Source organism: Micromys minutus (genome assembly GCF_963924665.1).
Source record: "Micromys minutus genome assembly, chromosome: 9".
In the NCBI taxonomy this organism is placed as follows: Eukaryota; Metazoa; Chordata; class Mammalia; order Rodentia; family Muridae; genus Micromys; species Micromys minutus.
Window position 1 is genome coordinate 41825874 of NC_137978.1, and position 21836 is coordinate 41847709.

General features: G+C 42.0%; 2 protein-coding genes across 2 annotated transcripts in view; both read left to right on the plus strand.

Annotated features, from left to right (window-relative positions):
* ZMYM6 (zinc finger MYM-type containing 6) overlaps window positions 1–14123 on the plus strand; it is a 39114-nt gene extending 24991 nt beyond the window's left edge. Inside the window, exons 8-14 of the mRNA XM_080920848.1 lie at window positions 638–788; window positions 1675–1847; window positions 2901–3048; window positions 5246–5413; window positions 6608–6645; window positions 10746–10890; window positions 12268–14123. Of these exons, the coding sequence (XP_080776974.1) occupies window positions 638–788; window positions 1675–1847; window positions 2901–3048; window positions 5246–5413; window positions 6608–6645; window positions 10746–10890; window positions 12268–14081 (2637 nt within the window). The 3' untranslated portion in view covers window positions 14082–14123. The remainder of the gene's footprint in view (window positions 1–637; window positions 789–1674; window positions 1848–2900; window positions 3049–5245; window positions 5414–6607; window positions 6646–10745; window positions 10891–12267) is intronic.
* A 1911-nt stretch (window positions 14124–16034) lies between these two features.
* Window positions 16035–19147, plus strand: TMEM35B (transmembrane protein 35B; the record flags this gene model as incomplete). The annotated part of the gene is made up of 3 exons (XM_080921242.1): window positions 16035–16139; window positions 17920–18100; window positions 18972–19147. The coding sequence occupies 3 exons, from the start codon at window positions 16035–16037 to the stop codon at window positions 19145–19147; spliced, it is 462 nt and encodes a 153-aa protein (XP_080777368.1).
* Window positions 19148–21836: the final 2689 nt, after the last annotated feature.

Below are 21836 nucleotides of genomic sequence, written 5' to 3' on the forward strand. Positions count from 1 at the left end.
AATATATTTATTTTGTGTATATTTGTGTATTCACACATGAGCATCCCATGGTGTGCGTGTGGAGTATGGTTGGCAAGAGTTGGTTCTCTTCTTCCATCACATGGGTCCTGGATGGAACTTGGGATGTCAGGCTTGGCAGGAAGTGCCTTGACCTGCTATGCCATCTCACTGGTCTGGAAAAGACTTGCTGAAGAGAAAGCTGCTGTTTAGATGGATTTAAGCAAGAGAGAGAAATGTATTTTTTAAGTTACTTATTTATTTATTATATGTAAGTTCACCGTAGCTGGCTTCAGACACACCAGAAGAGGGCATCAGACCCCGTTACAGATGGTTGTGAGCCACCATGTGGTTGCTGGGAATTGAACTCAGGACCTCTGGAAGAGCAGTCAGTGCTCTTAACCACTGAGCCATCTCTCCAGCCCGAGAAATGTATTTTTAACCTAGTGTGTGTGTGTGTGTGTGTGTGTGTGTGTGTGTGTGTGTGTGTGCGTGTGTGCGTGCTCACAGCCTACCATGGGCACTGAAGATTAAACTCAGGCTCTGTAAGATCAGTGCACTCTTTTGACCAGTGAACCATGTTTCCAGCCATGTTCCCATGTTTGGTTAGAGCTTAACAACTATTTGCTTGTTTTTGCAGGGTAGAATGTTTATGTTTTGTGGCAAGGCTTGCTCTGATGAATACAAAAGGCAAAATAAAGTTAAGGCCTTGTGTGACTACTGTAAGCTACAGAAAACCATAGAGGACACTGTGCGGTTCTCAGGGGTTGACAAGCCGTTCTGTAGTGAAGGTAAAAAGAGGTTCAGTATTACACATATGTAGTGAAGTTCATGATCAGTTTTTATTTTAAAAACTTTGCTTAGGAAGCATTATTTAAACATTCTTTTTCTTTTCTTTTTTCAAAACATAGTTTCTTTGTATAGCCTTAGCTGTCTTGGAACTTGTTCTGTAGATCAGGCGGGCTTCAAACTATTATAGAGATCCTCTACTTCCCAAATGCTAGGATTAAAGGCATGTGCCACCACCACCCAGCTGCTTGAACATTTTAAAAAAGTTAAATTTATACAGTTTATACTTAGTACACCTTGAGATCTACCTTTTTAAAGCATCTCAGTAATCTCAGTAGAGAGAAACTATAGTTAATGGCATTAGTAGAGGGTAGAGGAAAGCTTGTAAGTTTAGCTAGGATTCTTATTTTGTGTTTTACCTATTTGTAAAGTAGGAATTCAAGCAGTTGCTGCTACTTGGTTTAAGAAACTTTGAAGCCTCTGATATTTCAGAATATGGATGGTTTACTATTTAGAGCATATTTAAATGTTAATTTGAGTATGTTTTGTGAATATGGAGGTTATCCTATAATATAGAGGCAAATAATTATATCAGGAAACCAAACCCAGGTCTTTTGAAAGATCTTTTAACTGCTGGGCAGTTTCTTTAGCCTCTTTTTTTCTTCTCTTTTTTTAAAGTCAAGATCTCAAGTAGCTCAGTCTAGCCTTGAACTTGACATGTAACTGAGGTTGGTCCAGAACTTGTGATCTTCCTGCCTCTGTCTTGCAGATGCTGGGTTTGTAGGCCTGTAATGTCACAGCTGACTGAATGATCTCAGGCAGCAGACAGTCATTTTACCTCCTTAAAGCTAATGCATATTTGTCTCTTGCATCTTTGCTGGTGGTTAGTTTGCAAGGTTCTCTCTGTTCGAGACTTCGGGGAAAGATGGGGAAACTACTGTAAGACGTGCAGTTACTGTTTACAGACATCTGCAAATTTTGTGGAAAATCAACTGGAAGGCAAGCTCCAGGTTTTCTGCTGTGAAGATTGTATGTCTAAGTATACAGCTCTGCTGTATCAGGTAAATAGGACATGTTCTTTGTCTTATTTTGAAATAAATGCTAATCGTTTTCAATTAAAGTATGTCTAGATTACATGATAAATGTAGTTAGAGTTTGGGGTTTCTGGAGGTCTCTTTTTCCACTATCCTGGTATTGGGCCTTGAATTTAGAACCTCGTGCCTGCTAGACTAACTCTGTACCACTGAGATGAATCTCAGAGTAAGGATATGTGTGCTTTTTTTATTCCCTCTCCCTTTCTTATAAAGTATGATGACCTTGTTTGTAGCTTTTAGGTTAGAAATTTACATAACCTTGCCTTAAGTAGCTCTTATTCAGGTTACTCATGAATTTAAGGCCAGACCTTTCCTTTCTTCTTAGGTCACAAGCAAACTAATGGTCTTACCTACTCTCCTAGTTTTGAAAGGCAGACAGTAGTAAGAATGGTTCGATAAGCATGATGCAGACCTGGTGCTTTTCCCGTTGATTGTTCTGTTCCCACTGTCAGTCCTGATGGTTAGGTGTGTTGTTGCCACTTTATAATAGAAGGAGTGTAGCTGAGAGGTGAGTAGCATGCCCTCGAGGAAGCTAGTAGGTGGCAGCTGCTTAGCACTCTAGGAAATAAGTATTTACTTAGTACTCATTCTAAATGTACTTTTCTTGCTAAGGAATATTATGTATTTTAACCATTATATGGCCAAGGACCAATCACAGTGCTTAAGAAAAGGGTATTTATGCTGGGTTCTGGTGGCACACACCTTTAATCCCACTCAAGAGGCAGAGGCAGGTGGATCTCTGTGAGTTCAAGGTCAACATTGTATAAAGAGCGAGTTCCAAGACAACCAGGGCTACACAGAGAAACCCTGTCTTGAAAAAAAAACCAAAAGAAAAAAATTGTTAAGACATCTTATGTGGAACAAATATTATCTTTTTTAAAACTACAGTATTTTAATTAGGGAACCTTTCATTTTAAAATCTCACTAACTCATATATCATTTTCACTAGTATTTCTGGTTTCTAGTTAGTATTCTATTTTTATAATTTTAATTCTTTCTTGTCTTTCTTTCACTTCTCAGACAGCCAGGTGTGATGCTTGTAAACGTCAGGGTAAGCTGAATGAATCCTTGAAATGGAGAGGCAACATCAAATACTTCTGTAACCTGTTTTGTGTCTTGAAGTTTTGCCATCAGTATAGTGTGAGTGACCCAATTCCACAAAGAAAAGGTAAAATTAAGCTTGGTTACAGGCTTTTTCATCATGCTGGGATCTACTGTCAGCATACACAGTTGAAATACTACAATAAAAACATAGTTTCCTTGCATTCTTATTCTTACAGCCTGCACTTCCTCAAAGTTTTCTTTAGGGTGCCTTACTGACAAGTCTATTGTAGTTTTTACTGCTGTGGTAAATAAATACTGTGACCAACAGCAACTCCAGGAGGAAAGACAGCTCTCAGGTCACACTTCCCTCAGGGAAGGAGCTCAAGGCAGGAACCTGCAGGCAGGGACTGAACAGAGATCAGGAGGCTGTGCTGCTTTGCCTTGTTCACTGCTCCGCTTTTTCATGCAACCCAGGACCTGCCCAGGAGTGATACTGCCCTCACGAATCAGTAATCAAGACCGCGCCCCACAGACTGTGACAGGCTGCTCTCATGGGGCATTTTCTTACTTGAGATTTCCTCTCCTCAGATGACCCTGGCTTGTGTCAAGTTGATAAAAAACTATCTATCACGTGGCCAACCTTTGAGAGAAAATTAATTCTGATGCTTTTTGCTGTTATAATCAAGACGAGAAATTAATAAATACATACTTATTTCATAGGAAAATGTAATCTGGTTGCTTTTGATTCAACTTTGGTGAATCTAAGTATGTAAAACTCAGGGATCCATTGTACTCAGTTAATATAACTAGAAATAAAAATTAACAAGACGGCAAAGGGAGAGACTGTAAGTATGTTAATGTAGTTGTTGTGCCTGGCTTAGAATTTGATGCAGAGCTTGCTCATAGCTAAAGAAAAAAGAGGAACACATTAATTATTTCAGGAAAAAATAAAGTAGACCAGTTCTTCATGGGTAGCAAAGTTTTTTCCTGAAAAAAAACTTTACAAGTAGGACAACTAATGTAGTCCAAAAAAAATGAGATTAGTGGATGTGTGGATGTTCTTTTTTTTTTTTTTTCTGTTTAGCTTTCTTTTTTTTTCTTACAACTTTATTTAAAAAAACAGATACATGTACAGATTTTTAAAGGCATTTTGGCATAAATCTATATGAATATATTTTTGTCAGTACTTGATTTTTTTACAGGTTTGATAGTATGCATTGAAATCTTACTAGTTACCATAAGCATAAAGTACATGTAGAACAGAAAGTAATATGGAAATAGTCAAAGTTTTCTTGGTGTGTATAGATTAAACATAATGATTTTTAAATACCAAAAATTGCTACAAGGATATCTTCTTAGTTCTTGAGTTATTAATGATTTAAGGTCTAGGTGTACCCCCCTCTGAGAGGGTGCTATGCACTTCCTGTGTGTGGATGTTCTGAAAGAGCGTCCTCTCAGTAGTACGTTCTGATTCAAAACACATGCAGGTCCTCTGCCGAGAGCCTCAGTTCTGCAGAGCTGACAGCATCTGGTGCTTCCACTTCTCACAGTTTGTTCTTCATTTACCGTGGACTCCCTTATGTATATCTGTTCTAAGCTGCCATGTTGGCCAGTTCATCCTAGGACTGGTCAGGTTTCGGTAGGATACATTTTACAGTATAGTTGGGGGAACCACGGCTACGAAAAGGGATACTGTTGGGGGTGGTGTCTAGGGGAGAGAGGAAATGAAGAAAGACATATTGTCGCAGGGGAGCTATTGCAGGGGAAGGGTGCAAGGCCATGAGTACATGGCAGAATGATGAGGGTGAATATTAGCAAAATACACTGAAATACAACTTGAAAATGAAGCCTACTATTTTGTATGCTAACTTAAAAGAAAAAAGCCAGTGTGACGTGGAGGGACAGCTTCTTCATCAACTTCCAGTTAGCCTCAAAGCTGATAATACCTGGCATTTTACCTGTTAGATAGTAAAATTACTAAATTTTGGGATGTCTATATGGACTTTAGATATTGCCATCTGAAATTATAATTTTACAGGATCGGGCTCTTCTTAAATCCCAGTGAATACAGAATTTACCACAATCACCCAAGCTGATGTTACACAGAGGTGGAGCTTTGTATTACTTCCTGATAAACTACTTGTTAAACAATCTTATTCCTGTGTAACCCTTTTATTTATTCTGTGACTTTGTTGTTTATTTTTAAATCAGCATTTTTTCTTCCTTATTTTTATGTAACAATTCATGAATTTGCATGTCATCCTTTTGTGTGTGGGGGTGCTAATCTGTATGTATCATTACCCCCCCCCTTTTTTTTGTAGTGTTTGTGCTCCCAAAGCCAGCACAGGTAATTATTCCTAAGGCACAAACTGCTGTGACAGCACTCTCTTCTCCCAGGATAGCTACAACACCAGTTATAACCAGTGTGACATCATTGGCAAAAACACCTGCACTGGAGCCCACCAGGAACACTAACAGTGTTTTATCAGGTATGAGCTGATGCAGAGGCTTGGATAAGAGGCAGACATTGCCTAGTCTAGAGTTCTTACTGGCAATGCCTTTGGAGTAATGAGAATTCATTCACTGTGCCGGGTGAGGGATGGGTTGGAAAGGAAGGCTGTGCATAGTTAACTTTCTAAAGGATTCTAATGGGCTGCAGAGGTGGCTCAGCAGCTAAGAGCACCTGCTGCTCTTGCAGAGGACCTGGGGACAGCTCTCAGCAGCTATATGGAGGCTCTAATCATTTGTACCTCCAGTTCCAGGAGAGCTGATGTCCCCCTTTGTGTTCCATGGGCACAAGGCATGCATGTGGTGCACATACATACATGCTGGCAAAACACTCATATATATAAAATAAACAAAAATAATTCGAACAGTTTTAACTGTGTGTGTTGGGGGTTGGGGTATGTACATATATACTTACTTCTATATAGACTGGTGGACATAGAAGCCAGAGGTTGATGTTAGTGTCTTCCATCACTATCCATGTAGTTGTTGAAAATGTAAACTTTATTATTGTATACATTGTATGTATGTGTGTGTGTTATATGTGCACAAATGTGGGGAGACACCTGCCTGGCTTTGTTTGTGGAAGTCAGAGGACAACTTTTGGGTGTCAGTTCTCTACTGTCACTTGGGATCTGAGGATAAAACTCAAATTTTCAAGTTTGAATGGCAAACACCTTAATCTACCATAGTTTTTAAGACCAGGTCTCAGTGAACCTGGAGTTCATTGACTGGCCAGGCTGGAAGGGTCTGTATTCCAGGGATCCCCCTGTCTCAGCAGGGGTTACAGATGCAGAGACATACCTGTTGTTCTTGTTTTTAAATATTCGCTCTGGGGATCTGAACTCAGGGCCTCATGCTTTGTACACCAAGCACTAAAGCCACTGAGCCTTCTCACCAACTCCCACTGCTTGCTTCTTTGTTGCCAGGCATTCTACTGAAGTAGCAGAGGCCTGAGGTAGGGATCCTTGCCTTTACTCCAGCACCATAGTGTTTCTTTGGTCTTTATTTTATTTTATTTTTTTGAGAAATTCTGGTCCAGACTAACCCACTTTAATAAAAAACAAAAACAAAAACAAACAAAAAAAAACCAAAAAAAAAAAAAAACCCAAATGCCTTGATTTCAATGTTTACTTATGAATATTTCAGGAATGAATGTGTGTTCTGATTTGTAACAGGTGCTGTTCCTACAGAGGCAACAAAGATCATTGGAAATGTGAGTTTTTTGGTTTTGGGTTTTTTTGTTAATATGTTACTTGATAATCCCCATTCACTTGGGTTTTCATTTTGGTTATAATATCACATATATATATATATATATATATATATATATATACACACACATATGCATATACACACATACACATATACTACATAAATGCTTTTCTGTTTACAGCTTAGTTTTTTCAAACGGTTGAGTAGTAACATTTTCTGTTCTGAACTATATTTTTGGACTCTAGATCATTAATAAAGATATACTCTTAATTTATCGTACATTTTGTATTCTGGTCCCTTAATTGTTTTAAGTGCTTACTAACTCCTGGATGCTTATTTTTCCTCTTACTACATTTAAGTATTTTTTGTTTAGTCTAGAAAGTCTTTGGAAAGTTCAGCATGGTGCCATTGGATTTTGAACTCTTTATGAGGCTGAAAATAGTACCGAATGTGTATTTACTTGATCTCTCACAGTATGTCCCAAATTTTAAAAATGTGAAACTTTCCCCAAATTTAAAAACATTTCCAAGAATGTGTACTTGGAGACCTGGCTAACCCTGAGGATTGTACACTGTGCTGGTGCTGCCCAGTGCCAGTCATCATTGCAGCAGGACGGTAAAATTCCCATCATCCTTCGTCAGCATCACCTGTTCCGTCTGACACATACAGTGGTAGATTTGGACTGACTTTGTTGACCATTTGCTCCCGATAAGAGTCTTACATAGCAGTGTCATTTAAGTGTTACAGAATGGCGCTGCTCGAGCTGAAAGTGTGCCCCACATTCAGTGCCTTTGAACAGAGGTTCGATGATGAAAATCTCCAAGGTACCAACCACTGCAGTGGTGTCTCATGCTGTTACACTAGGAGGGTGTGTCCTACACTGTATGAGAGGTCATACCCAAAACCTCATGGTAAACCAGGCAAACCACTCGCCTAGCTTAGAAAATTATAGCCAGGCAAGCAGAACAGAAGAAGTGGGAAAACTGGTGGTTTTAATGAGCATGAATTATTTTTGATAAAACAAAAGCAGGTAGACTAGCAAAATGGTTCAGCAGGTAAAGACGCTTGCCACTCAAGCTTGACGGTCCAATTTTGAACCCCAGAACCCATGCAAAGGTATTAGGAGAGAACTGGCTCACAGACTTGTCCTTTGGCCTTCACATGCACAAGGTAGTACTTACATCTCTCACATACATATATACACACACATACACACAAAATTAATACCAATATATTTAGATGAGGGAGCTGACAGTGAGGCAAAGGTTACCATGAGTCTTAGCTGACTCTGGGCGTAAAGCCCACTGAGGTTTTAGGCTACAGATGAGCATGCAGGCTGTATCTGCTGTCCCACTTATCCATATTCTATCAGTAATTACTATTTTTGAAGGTAATGATCCAAATATGGGTTGCCGTTGCATAGTAAAGAGGCAAAAGATGGGAAATTTATCAGTATATCCTTGGTTGAGGGTTCAGACCATACTCGTTCTCTTTTTAGATGAGGTCTAGCCTGGAGTCGCTGTTGTAAAAAGTAGCTTGTCCAGTTCAGTCCCTCACTCCTAGTACCTATCCTGTAGTAAGATAATAATACCTACCTAATTATTTTCATATAGTATACTCATTAATAAAAGCCATTAAACTAACTTGTACACACACATATATATATATATTACATGTTTATACTAAATCATATTAAAATTCTGATTAGTCACTTGCACCATTAATAATTGTGTCACTAACTGTCTAAGTAAGATGTTACTGTATATAGTTAATAAGTATTATTAACATATGTCTTTTTTAGGGTTTTACTGCTGTGAACAGACACCATGACCAAGGCAACTCTTATAAGAACAACATTTAATTGGGGCTGGCTTACTGGTTCAGAGATTCAGTCCATTATCATCAAGGTGGGAGGATGGCAGAGTCTAGACAGGCATGGTGCAGGAGGAGCTGAGAGGTCTACATTTGAAGGCTGCTAGCAGAATACCGGCTTCCTGACAGCTAGGACTATGGTCTTAAAGTTCACACCCAGTGACATACCTATTCCAACAAGGCCACACCTTCTAATAGTGCCATTCCCTGGGCAGAGCATATACAAACCATAGCAACATATGTTTATAAAAATAGTATATATAATTTCTATCTCAGTGCTTTTATTGCTGTGAACAGAAACCATAACTGCAGCAACTCCTATAAAGTAAAACATTTAATTAGGGCTGGCTTATAGTTCAGAGATTCCGTCTATTATCATCATGGCAGGAAGCATGGTACTGTGTAGGCAGACATGGTGCTAGAGAGGCAGCTGAGAGTTCTTTATATGAATCAGCAAGCTACAGGAAAAGAAAACACCATACTAGGCCTGGCTTGAACATCTGAGACCCCAAAGTGCACCCCCACTGACATACTTCCTCCAACAAGGCCACACTTCCTCCAACAAGGCCTAGTGTCTCATTAGTGCCACTCCCTATGGACCTATAAGGACCATTTTTATTCAAACTACCATACTTTCTAGCAATCTACAATACTGGCTATAAGTTTGTATGCTCAGAGGATTCATCCTTCTACTTTATGTATGTGGGACAATTTGTCTTGAATTATGCTAGTTTTGAATTATTCAGGTTTTTAGGAATGTACACCTCATTTAATATAGTTGCCCTATATATGTTTTCCTCACTGTAATTTACCTGTCATTTTAACTGTGTCACTGGGGGCTGAAGAGATGGCTCAGCAGTTAAGAGCAGCGGCTACTCTTCCAGAGGACCCAGGTTTACTTCCCAGCACCCACCCAGCAGCTTAAAAATAATCTATATAACTCCAGTTCTAGGGATCTGATGTCATCTTCTGGCATCTGTAAACTCCATGGGCACTAGGCATGTATGTAGTGCACAGGCATACATGGAGGTAAAATGTTCATATACTTAAAAGCAAATTTTAAAAAAAATTTAAAGGGGCTGGAGAGATGGCTCACTGGCTGCTCTTTCAAAGGTCCTGAGTTCAATTCCCAACAACCACATGGTGGCTCACAACCATCTGTAATGGGATCTGATGCCCTCTTCTGGTGTGTCTGAAGACAGCTACGGTGTATTCACATAAATAAATTTTAAAAATATTTAAAAAAAATAGTTTCTTTCTGTTCTGGTCATTTGAAATTCTCCACACTTTTTTATCTGTTTTGTGTTTTCCAGTTGAGATCTTTAATCAGTAATGGTTATATATACATTTTTATGGAGTCTGAGGTTGGATATAGTTTTTTTTTTTAATAATTACCCTTATCAGCAAATATTTTTAACGATTTATTTATTTATTTCATGTATATAAGTACACCGTCACTGCCTTCGGACACACCAGAAGAGGGCATCACATCCTATTACAGATGGTTGTGAGCCACCATGTGGTTGCTGGGAATTGAACTCAGGACCTTTGGAAGAACAGTTGGTGCTCTTAACCACTGAGCAATCTCTCCAGCCCAAATTTTTTCTTTATTTGGATCATATTTTAGGCAAAATAATTTAAGTGTGTGTATGCATGTACACATACATACATATATATATATATATATATATATATATATATATATATATATATATATATATATATATGTGAGAGAGAGTGCATGTATATGTGTGTGTGTGTGAATGTGGGTGTGCCCATGTTACTAGGGAATGAACCTAGGGCTTTGCCCATGCTAGCTATATCTATCTTCCAGAATTGTTTGTTTGGTTTTCAAGACGAAGTTTCTCTGTGTAACAGCCCTTGCTGTCCTGGAACTCACTTTATATACCAGGCTGGCCTTGAACTCACAGATCCCCCTGCCTCTGCACCTTCCCACTACCTGTCCCCCCTCACCCTCACCCCACCCTAGTGCGAGGGTTAAAGGCATGCACCACCATGCCCGGCTCTTCCAGAATTTTTTTTTAAGTCACTAAATGGAATCGATGCTGATTAGAGGAATTAGGAGTTAGTGGTGTTGGTAGTTTCTCCCCCCAGAGTGCTGTTTGTAACTACTCTTCTAGAGGGGTAACATTGCTTTTCATACGATAGCAACGTAGTCATTGGTAATGTACTAAAACCACGCTGGTTCACTGATTTGTTTCCAACTAGGGACTTGCACAGGTAGCTGCTGAGAGACTTCAGTCTTCTCAGGCCCCCAAGCTTCTGAAGAACAAAGGCATATTGTGTAAGCCAGTTACACAGACCAAGGCCACCTCTTGCAGACCACATACCCACCATGCTGCATGCCAAACAGGTAAGTGTCTTGGCACCTTGTATAAGGCTTGTGTTCTGCTATGTTTTTTTATAGAAAGGCAAAGGCAGTAATTTTGATTTTAAAATATTAATTTCTGGATTGTATACTTCAAATCCTTATGCATACAAAGTATTGTATGTAAAGGTAAACATTTTATACATGTGTGCATTGCTCTTTCAAATATACAGATAAACCATTTATAATTACTGACATACATATTTGCTTAAAAGCATTACTAGTTGAGCCTTAGTTTGTTCAGTCTTTTTCTTCTTTTCTTCCTTTCTTTCTTTTAAACTCTACATTTAATTATTTAATTATAGGTTACTGAAATAATTGATAATAGGGGTGTTGGTGATAGAAAATTGTGTGAACATAGAAAAGCTATAAAATGGTAATGCCTTAATCTCATATTCCTTGTGTTTTTCAGTTATTTTAGTAGCCAGCTCTGCCTAAAGTGTGTGTGTGCATTGTGTTTGTGTGTGTGTTCCCAATGTGTCAATTCAAATAGGCTTTGCGTTTTACCACAGAGTGGTAGTCCCAGGGTTTTGTTGCTGTTAATCATAACTTAGACTAACATCTGTAAAAAGCCTAGTGTGGGCCTGGGTGTTGTGGTGAGCTACTGTAGTCCCAGCTATTTGGGAGAATGAGGCAGAAAAATCTTTAGTTCAAAGCCATTTGGGGCCGACTAGCAAGAGCCTATCTCTAACTAAACAAATAGATAAAGCTTACTCTGGTAAAATTAATCATTGAATTTTAATAGTGTTCCTTTCCTTTGGTAGGAGTGGGAGAGAATTCTTTCCTCAGGAAATGTTATTGTTTTGTATTTCTGTGGAAATGATACTCTTACCTGCTACATGAACTTCTGTAACGCTTCTTTACATGTAAAAAGCAGGTCTGTGGACAACTAGGATGTTTGTGCTTAATTTTCATTTTCTTTTGTATTATTGGGTCTTTTTGTTTTTTTGAGTCATGATTCCTCTGTGTAGGCTGGCTATCCAGGAACTTACTCTGTAGACCAGGCTAGCCTCTAACTCATTAGAGATTCACCTGCCTCTGCCTCCTGAGTGCTGGGATTAGTTTCTAGTGTACACAACACAGCCAGACTCCAGGACTGACCTTAGAGTTTACATGTGGTTGATGTATTTGTCTTGGTGCTGAGGATTGGCTTCAGGGTGTCACAAATCCCAGGTAAAGTGCTCTGCCACTGAGCTGTACTCTAGCCCCTAAATGTTCTTTTCAACTTCTAAATTTTATATTTTATAGGCAACATTGGGTCAAGCTGTGCTAATAGATCTTTGTCTAGTTTTTCATAACACATCTGTTCATATCATATTGTACTTGTTCATATTGTAACAGTGATTCAAATATTTCCCTTAGATTTACCTCTGCCAGTTGTGAAAAATGAAGAATCTGATTCTCCACCTGTAAAGAAAAGAAGAATAGACTTTTTCCAGACTTGCAATGCAGGTTTCATTAACTGTTCTGGATCAAAGGAAAATTCTCCAAGCCCACAGCATGTCATTTGTGGAGAGATCTTACCTGGTGAAAATGTGATGCCAGTAAGTCTTTCTAACCATTGGAAGGCAACACATTCAGATCTAGAGAACAAGCCAGTAGACTTTTTTGAGGAAAAATCACTTGAAATGGAATGTCAAAACAGTTCTTTAACAAAGTGTTTACTAGTTGAAGAGTCACTTGTAAAAGCTTCTTATTTAATCGCTTTCCAAATTGCTGCCAGAAATAAGCCATTCTCAACTGCTGAAGAATTAATTAAACCATATTTAGTAGAAATGTGTTCAGAAGTTTTGGGTTCAAGTGCTGGAGACAAAATGAAAACCATCCCTCTTTCTAATAGCACAATTAGGTGCAGGATCAAGAAACTGTCTGAGGACATTGAAGACCAGCTGCTGCAGAAGCTCCGGGAGTCCAGGTGGTTTGCCCTTCAGGTGGACGAGTCGTCCGAGGCCACAGAAGTGCCGCTTCTCCTCTGCTATGTCCGATTCATTGACTATGACTGTGGAGATCTGAAAGAAGAATTATTATTTTGCACTGAAATGCCTTCTCCGAGCACAGATCTTGAAGTGTTTGAATTAATAAATCAATATATTGATAGTAGGTCTCTGAATTGGAGCCATTGTGTTGGTTTCTGTACTGATGGGGCTGCAAGCATGACTGACAGGTGTTCTCGCTTGAGGTCAAAAATTCAAGAAATTGCCAAGAATACAGTGACATTTACACGTTGTTTCATTCACCGTGAACACTTAGCAGCCGAAAAGCTATCTCCATGTTTACATGAAATTCTTTTGCAGTCATCACAAATTTTAAGCTTTGTAAAGAACAGTGCCTCAGATTCACAAATGTTGACAGTTTTGTGTGAAGAGATGGGATCTGTGCATGTGAATATACCACTCGATGCTGAAGTACGCTGGCTGTCAAGAGGGAGAATTATAACAAGATTATTTGAACTGAGACGTGAAATTGAAATATTTTTAAATCAAAAGCATTCAGATTTGGCCAGGTATTTTCATGATGAGGAATGGGTTGCAAAGCTAGCCTATTTAGCAGATATATTTTCAGTTATAAATAAATTAGATTCAAGTCTCCAAGGAACCATGACTACTTTTTTCAGTTTGTATAATAAAGTTGACATATTTAAGAAAAAGCTAAAAATGTGGTTGAAGCGAGCACAAGAGAATGATTATGATATGTTCCCTCTATTTTCTGAGTTCTTAGAGTCATCAGCTGTATGCGTGAGAAACATTACTAGCATTGTTTGTGAGCACCTGGGAGGACTTTCTCAGATACTCTGTGACTGTTACCCACCAGAAAGGGACTTGCGTTTGGGAAATCTGTGGCTCATGGATCCTTTTGCCAGTTACCAGAATAACAATCTCACTGACTCTGAAGAAGAAGAACTCGCAGTGTTATCTTCAGATACGAGATTCCAGTCAGTCCATAAATCAATGTCTGTCACGCAGTTTTGGATCAGTGCGAAGGCGAGTTATCCCGAGCTTCATGAGAAGGCGATGAAACTGCTGCTGCCCTTCTCCAGCACCTGTCTGTGTGATGCCGCCTTTGCAGCCTTGACAGCATCCAGACAGAGAGACCTGGAGATGTACAGTCCCACCCTCAGACTGGCAGTCACATCCTTAGTCCCAAGGATAGAAAAGTTAGCAAAGGAGAAAGAATAGCATTCTCGTTGCTTATCGGCAGAGTGTATAATTTTGTGTTAAATTTTGTATAAGTATCCTAAAATACAATTTGCTAATGTATCTGTATTTTAAGTGATTAAATGTTTTAATATTTTTCCTTTGTTGTAGAGGGATTTAAGAAGGATGGAACTGAGCACAATTATATATAATTTTAATAACACAAGGGAGAAAATGTAGCCTTTATGTCGGTGATTGTTCTTGGGGTTTCAGAGGAAATGTCTTGTTTACAGAGTTCCTCAAGAGACCAGGCCACCAGTTAGAGGTGAGCAGTGAAGGGCAGAGCAACATTGGGCTGGGAAGAACAGATGGTGATTCATTGACCGGCCTCAGCAGTTCTTGTTTGGTTTCATTTGAGACAGGGTCCTTGCTATCCTGGAACTCATGTACACCAGGCTGGCTCAGAACTCAGATCCGACTGCCTCTGCTCCTGACTGCTGGCATTAAAGGTGTCCGACACAGCACCACCTTAGTTTGAAGGACTTACTGGGCCTTTGACCTAGTACAGAACAAGGGAACAGTGGAGGGTTGGGTGTCTGACGTCTGGTCTTCTTGGTAAGGACAGTAGTCTGATCATTCTTTGAGCTCTAGTTCTGCAAATGGCTCTGGAGAAGTTCCCACTGCCAGGGCTTTAGGGGAGCAGTTTGGGTTTGGCCTCATCATCATGGTATTTGCCCTCATTTAAGGGGTGATCTGCTCTGCCCTGTTGCTTGGAGCTAGCTGTGGTTCTTCACTGCCCATGTTTGTGGGTCAGTTCTGTCTTCCCTAGAATCCAAGGTAATCACAGGAGAAAGTGATCCAGGGAAAAACATGACAAAATGGAGTTAAGTTAGACCAGCGACAAGTACCTCCCTGCATGACCAAGTAGGCAGGTGGACTTTTAAAACTCCAGCAGTTTTAGTCACCAGCCATGTCGCTAGCCCTTAGAGTTACGTGTAGACAGAAAGCAGATCAACATAGGTGGCCAGCAAGCAAGCATGGGCAGCAGGAAAGCTGAGAGCAGAGCCCAGGGCTTCTTTTGGACCTCTAGACTAGGGCATGGGGGCTTCTTTTATTGGAGACTGGGCCTTGCAATATAGTCCTCACGGGCCTAGTTCCTACTGTATAGTCTATGTTGGCGTCCCTCTGGGCATCCTCAGGGCTCATCCTTGCTAGTGTGGGAATTACAGGCACATCATGCTCGGCTGTAGCCAACTTTCAGAAAGGGTCAGATAGTATTCAGCAGCTCAGCCATAAATGGCTTATGAATGTATGCAGGTCAGCATTTTGCCCTTGTACCCGGAGGTGTTCGTTTTATATCATTTTCTACTGTTGTGAAAATTCCTTGGACATTGTTTAATCATTTTTAGAATGTTATTATTATTTTCCTTTTGGGTGTGTGTTAAAAAGCTCGACAACCGGAAAAAAATTGGTCCTCTGTTTGCCAGTGGAGGCAAGTAACGGATTCTCTAAATATCTTTCTCATTTTTCTTTCAGTTGGGCAGGTATTTTAGGTATAAATGGACAAGAAAAACTTACAGTTACTGCTTTATTGCTCATTAATTGTAGGGTTCACTGATGTACAGGTAACTTTCTGAAGGCTATAGTACAGCTTCCATACTGATGCAAACCCAGAGACAAAAGGTGGTGTCAGATTCCTCCAGCAGAAGGGTGGGCTTGAAGTCTGGGTCACATGGTACACACACACACACACACACACACACACACACACACACACACACACACGGATCACAAGGTCACGCACCCCCCCCCTTCCACCCCGACAAGCTGCCCCCTCACCCTAAGAGTGTGAGAAGAGGTCTCAGTGGGCGTGTCTTAGTGGAAGAGGCCATCAGTGGGCGGGGCTGGAAGTTGGGCGTAACCGGGTGGGCGAGGCGGGACAACTATGGTCTTCCGGGTTGGGAGGAAGAGTTGTCCATGAGGCTGGGCACTGCTATGCGGCTCTGGCTAGGCGTGTTGCGAGTTCTGCTCAGCGTCTTCTTCGTGCTCACCGGGGCTGCCAAGCTCTTTCAGGTCTCGGCTCCCGTGTCACAACAGATGGTGAGCGGCACTCGGAAAAAGATAGCGTGTGCTGGTTTCCCGGGGGCTGCTTGCCTTTGGGCTCGAGGGCACCTGGGCTTTCCGTCCAGTTTTCTACACCTCCAGGTGGGAGGGGACGGGATTGCCACTGCTGGCGGAACATGTCCCCAGGCCGATAAAGAGCTGGAGAAGTGATGGGACTCAGGAGGTCCAGGTAGACAAAGTGAAAAAGTGACCTAGCACCTTCTTCATCCCACATCCACTACCCATTGTTCCAGTTTGGGAAGGTTGGGGAGGCAGAATTTTACTTTATTTGGGTTTTATTTGTTTGTTTGAGCTGGTCTTCTGATTATGTAGCTCTGGTCTGGCCAGCTGGGAACTCACTATATGTAGTGGCTGGCCTCGAACTTGCAGAGATCCACCTGCTCCTGCCTCCCGAGTACTGGGATTAACGGCTTACACCACCTTAGAAATCTTTTTTAAACTTGGAAACTAGCCCTGAAGGTAAAATGTAGTTTGCCAAAACATGACACATCTAGTTAAAGCAAGGCCCAAGGTAATCTAATCTAACTTGGACTCCTCAGTGTCCCACGGAGCCTGGGATGGAAGCCTAGAAGTGCCGATTGTATTTCCTTATCCCGAGAGGGTCCACCAGCAGTTCCAGACCCTTAGAGAAGCCAGGCTCTGTGGAAGACCCCTGTTGCCTCCTCTCACGCCACTTCCTCTTCCTTCTCCTCTTCTTCTCTACTCCTTCTCTTCTTCCTTTTTTCCACTTCCTTCTTATTTTTAAAAGAGTTATTTATTTTATGTATATATGAGTATACTATACCTGTCTTCAGACACACCAGAAGAGAGCATCAGATCCCATTACAGATGGTTGTGAGTCACCATGTGGTTGCTGGGAATTGAACTCAGGACCTCTGGAAGAGCAGTCAGTGCTCTTAACCACTGAGCCATCTCTCCAGCCCCTCCTCTTCTTCTCCCTCTCTTCCTCCTTTCATTTTTTTTTCTTCTTCCCTAAGATGGTGGGTTCCTTGGGATAGATATGGTAAAAGTGAGACAGCTTAAACTCTCTGCAGGTGTGTCTCATGTGTGGCCCTTGGGCCATATATACTCCAGGATAGCCATTACTGTAGCCCAGCACAAAATCGTAAATTTAAAACGTGATTTTTTTTCTTTTCAATTCATTTCAACTGTGGGCTTCTGGAGTAACCTTGTAGAGGCAACATGGACAAAGTAGGAGAGGCAGGGCTGCTGTTGGGCCAAGGAAACAGTCCTGAGGGTGGAGCTAGCCCAGGGAAGGGTCTGAGTAAGGTGTGTTACTTTACACTCAGCTGTTCCTGTGTCTGCCACAGTGGGATCCCACTCCTGCATAGGAGATGGAAAGTGTCCGTCATTCTCCAAGGAGCCATCCTGCCTGCAAATATTGGAGAGCAGGGAAACCAGGCCTGGCACAAAGAGAATCTGTGGTCTTTCCCAGGCCTTGGCCTTAGATGGGAAGGTCCACGCCCTGTTCCCTCCTGGGATTTGAGGCTGGATAATCATCTATGGAAAGGTCTGGTGAGGACATAAAACCATCTCTACACCTGAAACCCTTTTCCACTTAGGCATGTCTGCTCCTGATTGCAAAAGTCAGTCCCATAGGGTATCCCCCTCCTTACAGGGCTCTTAAACCAAGATCTGGCCTGGACTTGTAGTTGTTTTGTTGGGGCAGCTGGTTCCAGGCAAAGGTCTCTGTGGTGCCTTCAGGCACTGCAGTTTTGGATAAATAGTACTAACAGGCATTCCCTGCTACTCGTAGAAAGCCTTGTTCGAGCAGTTTGCTGAGGTGTTTCCGTTGAAGCTGTTCGGCTACCAGCCAGATCCTGTGAGCTACCAAGCAGCTGTGGGCTGGCTGGAACTGCTGGCCGGGTTGCTGCTGGTCCTGGGTCCACCTGTGCTGCAACAGATCAGTAACGTGCTCTTGATCCTACTCATGATGGGTAAGGAAGGGGACAACTGGGGTTTCCTGGGGACGATAGAAAAAAATCTAGCTGTTTTTCCTTATGCTGTCCTCCCTTCTGGGACTAGAAACACTTTCTGCTCTGCCATAGTTTCCATAATCTTGAGACTAGGAGTTTTTGAAATGTCGTGTACCATATCCTGGTCACTGTAACACTGTCACATGCTTTCCCCCATCATGTCTGTGGCCACACCGTGTTCCAGTGTAAGCATGTGGTATGACTTCAAGAGCTCCTACTCTGTGATAAATGCTCACTCCTGGAGGGTGTGGAATAGCAGCTGCCACTTAATGCATAATGTATACATTATATATAATGTATAATGTATCTTGTGGGTGTAGGAGCAGCCAGCAGGAAAGCTGGAGTCCCTTGACCAAAGCATTTCTCTAGAAGGCACTTTCTCAAGAGTTCCACCAACAAGAAATGCCAGCGTACAGACAGGACAGCTGCTGCTGTAAAGGATAAAGCCCCTTGTGCTGTTTTGCGTCCCCTGGCCAGTGCCACATAATTGCCACTAAAGCATTCTTTTCATTTGTAAAGCTTTGCTCATTTCCAGATCATTACCACACTTTCTCCTTGAGCCCCTGGGCCCCATTTAGATTTAGGATTATTAAGAAAGAGTTGAAAGAAAGTTAGTTTTCACATCCCCATCTTTTTGCTTTGACTCTCCCCTACTCTGGGGCCTACTTTAGCTCGAGGGGCTTCTAATTCTTTGACCTGCTTCCTGGAAGAGGTGTGGATGGGTGATTAATGGGGGGGGGGGTTGGGTGGCTAGGCTTGAACTGGAATGGGTCAGCCTGGGCTGGAATCCCTGAGTTCTTGGATTTCCTGGGTGCTCTTTCTTTTGTTCCAGTGTCTGTCTTCACTTTGGTGGTTCTGGAAGAGTCGCTGAGTACTTACATCCCAGCTGTGGTTTGTCTGGGGCTCTTGCTGCTGCTGGATTCCTGCCAGTTCTTAGTTCCAGCTAAGGGAGCGGTCAGATGCCCTAGCAAGAAGATTCCTGGTGCACCTGGGAAGCCTAGGAATTGAGTCTTCATGCCATGCAGTTACCACAGCAGAAACAGTCACAGCACACTTTCTACCACTTTGTTAGGCCCACAGTCATTCAGTGGAAAAGAGAGATCTTGTCCAGGTCCCAGTGCTGGGATTCTGTAAACCCCACCACTCAGTTACCTGGCAGTAGCCAGGTATGCTCCACCCCAGTGACCGGACACTATAAACGGGGCTGCTTGCACTCTCCTCTCTCTCTTGACCTCTTGCCTCTATTACTCTCCCCCCCCTTACCCCTCCTCTTCCCTTTCCCCCTCTCTCTCCACGTGCTCATAGCCGGCTTCTTCTCTATTTCTCTATTCCTTTCCTCTCTCTCTCTCTCTCTCTCTCTTTCTCTCTCTCTCTCTCTCTTACTCTCTCTTTCTCTGCCTTTACTACCCTCTTAATGTTCCCATGACTTGAATAAACTCTATTCTGTACTATGCCGTGGTGTGGCTGGTCCCTCAGGGGAAGGGATTCCCAACATGGGCCCCCCAGAGGCATCTCCCTTGCCCCCAGACCTCACCACACTTCCGTGGGCCATATGCCCCCCACTCTCTTCATCCTTTTCCTAACATTGGTGCTGAAACCCGGGGCGTCTCCCCTGAGAACTATGTTGCTCTGTTCTGAGGGGGGCATTAACACTCTTCATGTTACATGAAAACAGGAAGTAAGCAGGAAAGAAACTAAAACCACTCCAAATTCTAATACTCTGTGAACAATCATCTCCATGTTTTGGTGTGACTGTGCCTTTTTCTATGATTATATACAGATATATGTTTTTAAATGAAATGAGACAGTATAGCCTATTGCCCACCATTAAGATCCAGAGTCCTTTAACATTGCTTGTGTTTTTACTTCTTCCACGTTCGTGGCTTTAAGTGCTCTATTTACAGAGTTGAGGATGAAGTGCTGGGAGCACTTACTGCTTTTGCAAAGAGCTGGGATTCAGTTCCCAGCATCCTCATGTTCACAACTCTACCTCTGGTTTCAGAGGATCTGGCACCCTCTTCTGGCCTATTGAAGCACCAGACACACATACACACACACACACACACACAAAAGCAAAACACTTATGCACATAAAATAAATGTTTTTAAAGGATGTGCTGTATTTAGTCCACTTTCTCCTTGTCCATGAGATATATCTGGGTCATTCTCTCTCTCTCTCTCCCTCTCTCTCTCTCTCTCTCTCTCTCTCTCTCTGTATTTGTAAAGCTCACAGTAAATGACCTCTACATATTTATTTCCTTTCCCAAGTAGTAAGTGTGCTGTCTCAAAAAGCATGCACATCTAAAGCATACTTTAAAATTTACAAGTTCACACTGCAGAGTGAAGTGTCTGATTTCTGTCTATGCTCACCTTGGTCCCATGAGGGATTTCTTGCCATTTCTCTTTATTTTACACTTGCAGTGTTGACAGGCACCTGCTAAAATGGTGAGGTGTGGCACTTAGTCCATGGTTCCTTAACAGCTGAGTGGAGGTTGGGGCACAGCAGCTCCTGGTAATGCTCAATGGCTCAGCAGTTTCTAAATCCACTTGGTTTTGGATGGGGGTGTTAAAGGGGAGAGAGAGGAAGGGGACAAGTGGTCATGGGAAAGACATTAATTAGGGCACCTTGTGTCATGTCCCCAGACCCTCTGCTGGGGTCCACTGGATTCCTTTTTGGAAGTGATGCTTCTTCAATGAGGAAAGGTAGTGAAAAAGAATTCATGTTTTGCATCTCTGGAGCCCCGAAGCATCACACATGACAGGCAAGTGTGGCACTTCTGAGCCTCACCCCTAGTTATCTTTATTCTGAGACAAGATCTCACTAAGTTGCCTAGGCTGGCCTTGAACTTGTAGGCTGGCCTTGAACTTGTAGGCTGGTCTTGAACAAGACTTGCACTTGAATCCTCCAGCCTCAATCTCTCCAGTAGCTGGGATTATAGGCTTGCAATGGGGCTAGCTGGAATTTATGTACGTTTTAGCTACCTGCCTAGATGACATCTTGGGCATAGGAATTTAGCGGCGGCAGGGAACACAGATGAAAGTTTGGTAGTCCATTTCACGCTCAGTGCTGAATGGTAGTTTCTGCTGTGCCCTTGCTTGCATGAACCTCGGGCAAGCTGATAGTTCTTAGTTGGATCTTCTCGGGTCTGAGAGCATAGTGATGCACTTCACCTACAGTGAGGGTAGAGAGATCGATGGACAGACAGTTCATAAGTTATGCAACAGTGTCATATGGGACCGATGAGGTGATTCTGGATAAGGGTGATTGGCACCAAGTCTGATGACCCATTTCATCCAGAACCTGCATAGTGGAAAGATAGAACCAACCCTGGAAGATTGTCTTCTGACCCTCACATGCCTGGTGGGACACTTATTCTCTCATTGTGTCTGTCTGTCTCTCCTCTTGGGTCCAGAGGTGATTGAGTTTCAGCATTGGCTACTTGGATACTTAATGAAGACATCAAGGACCAACATACATTCTTTCAGTCATTAAATTATTGGCTACTGCCTTCAGAGTTGCAGTTGCTCCAGGTGGTATATTTGCACACGACATAAGTATGTAAGTAGAGAAAGGAAAGTTTTCAGAAAACCCCAGATCATCCCATATATCTCACTGTTGAGAGTGGTTACATTTCCATCCTTAAACCAATCAGTGATGAGGAGAATGGAATTTCCAGGATGGACTGAGACGGACTAAA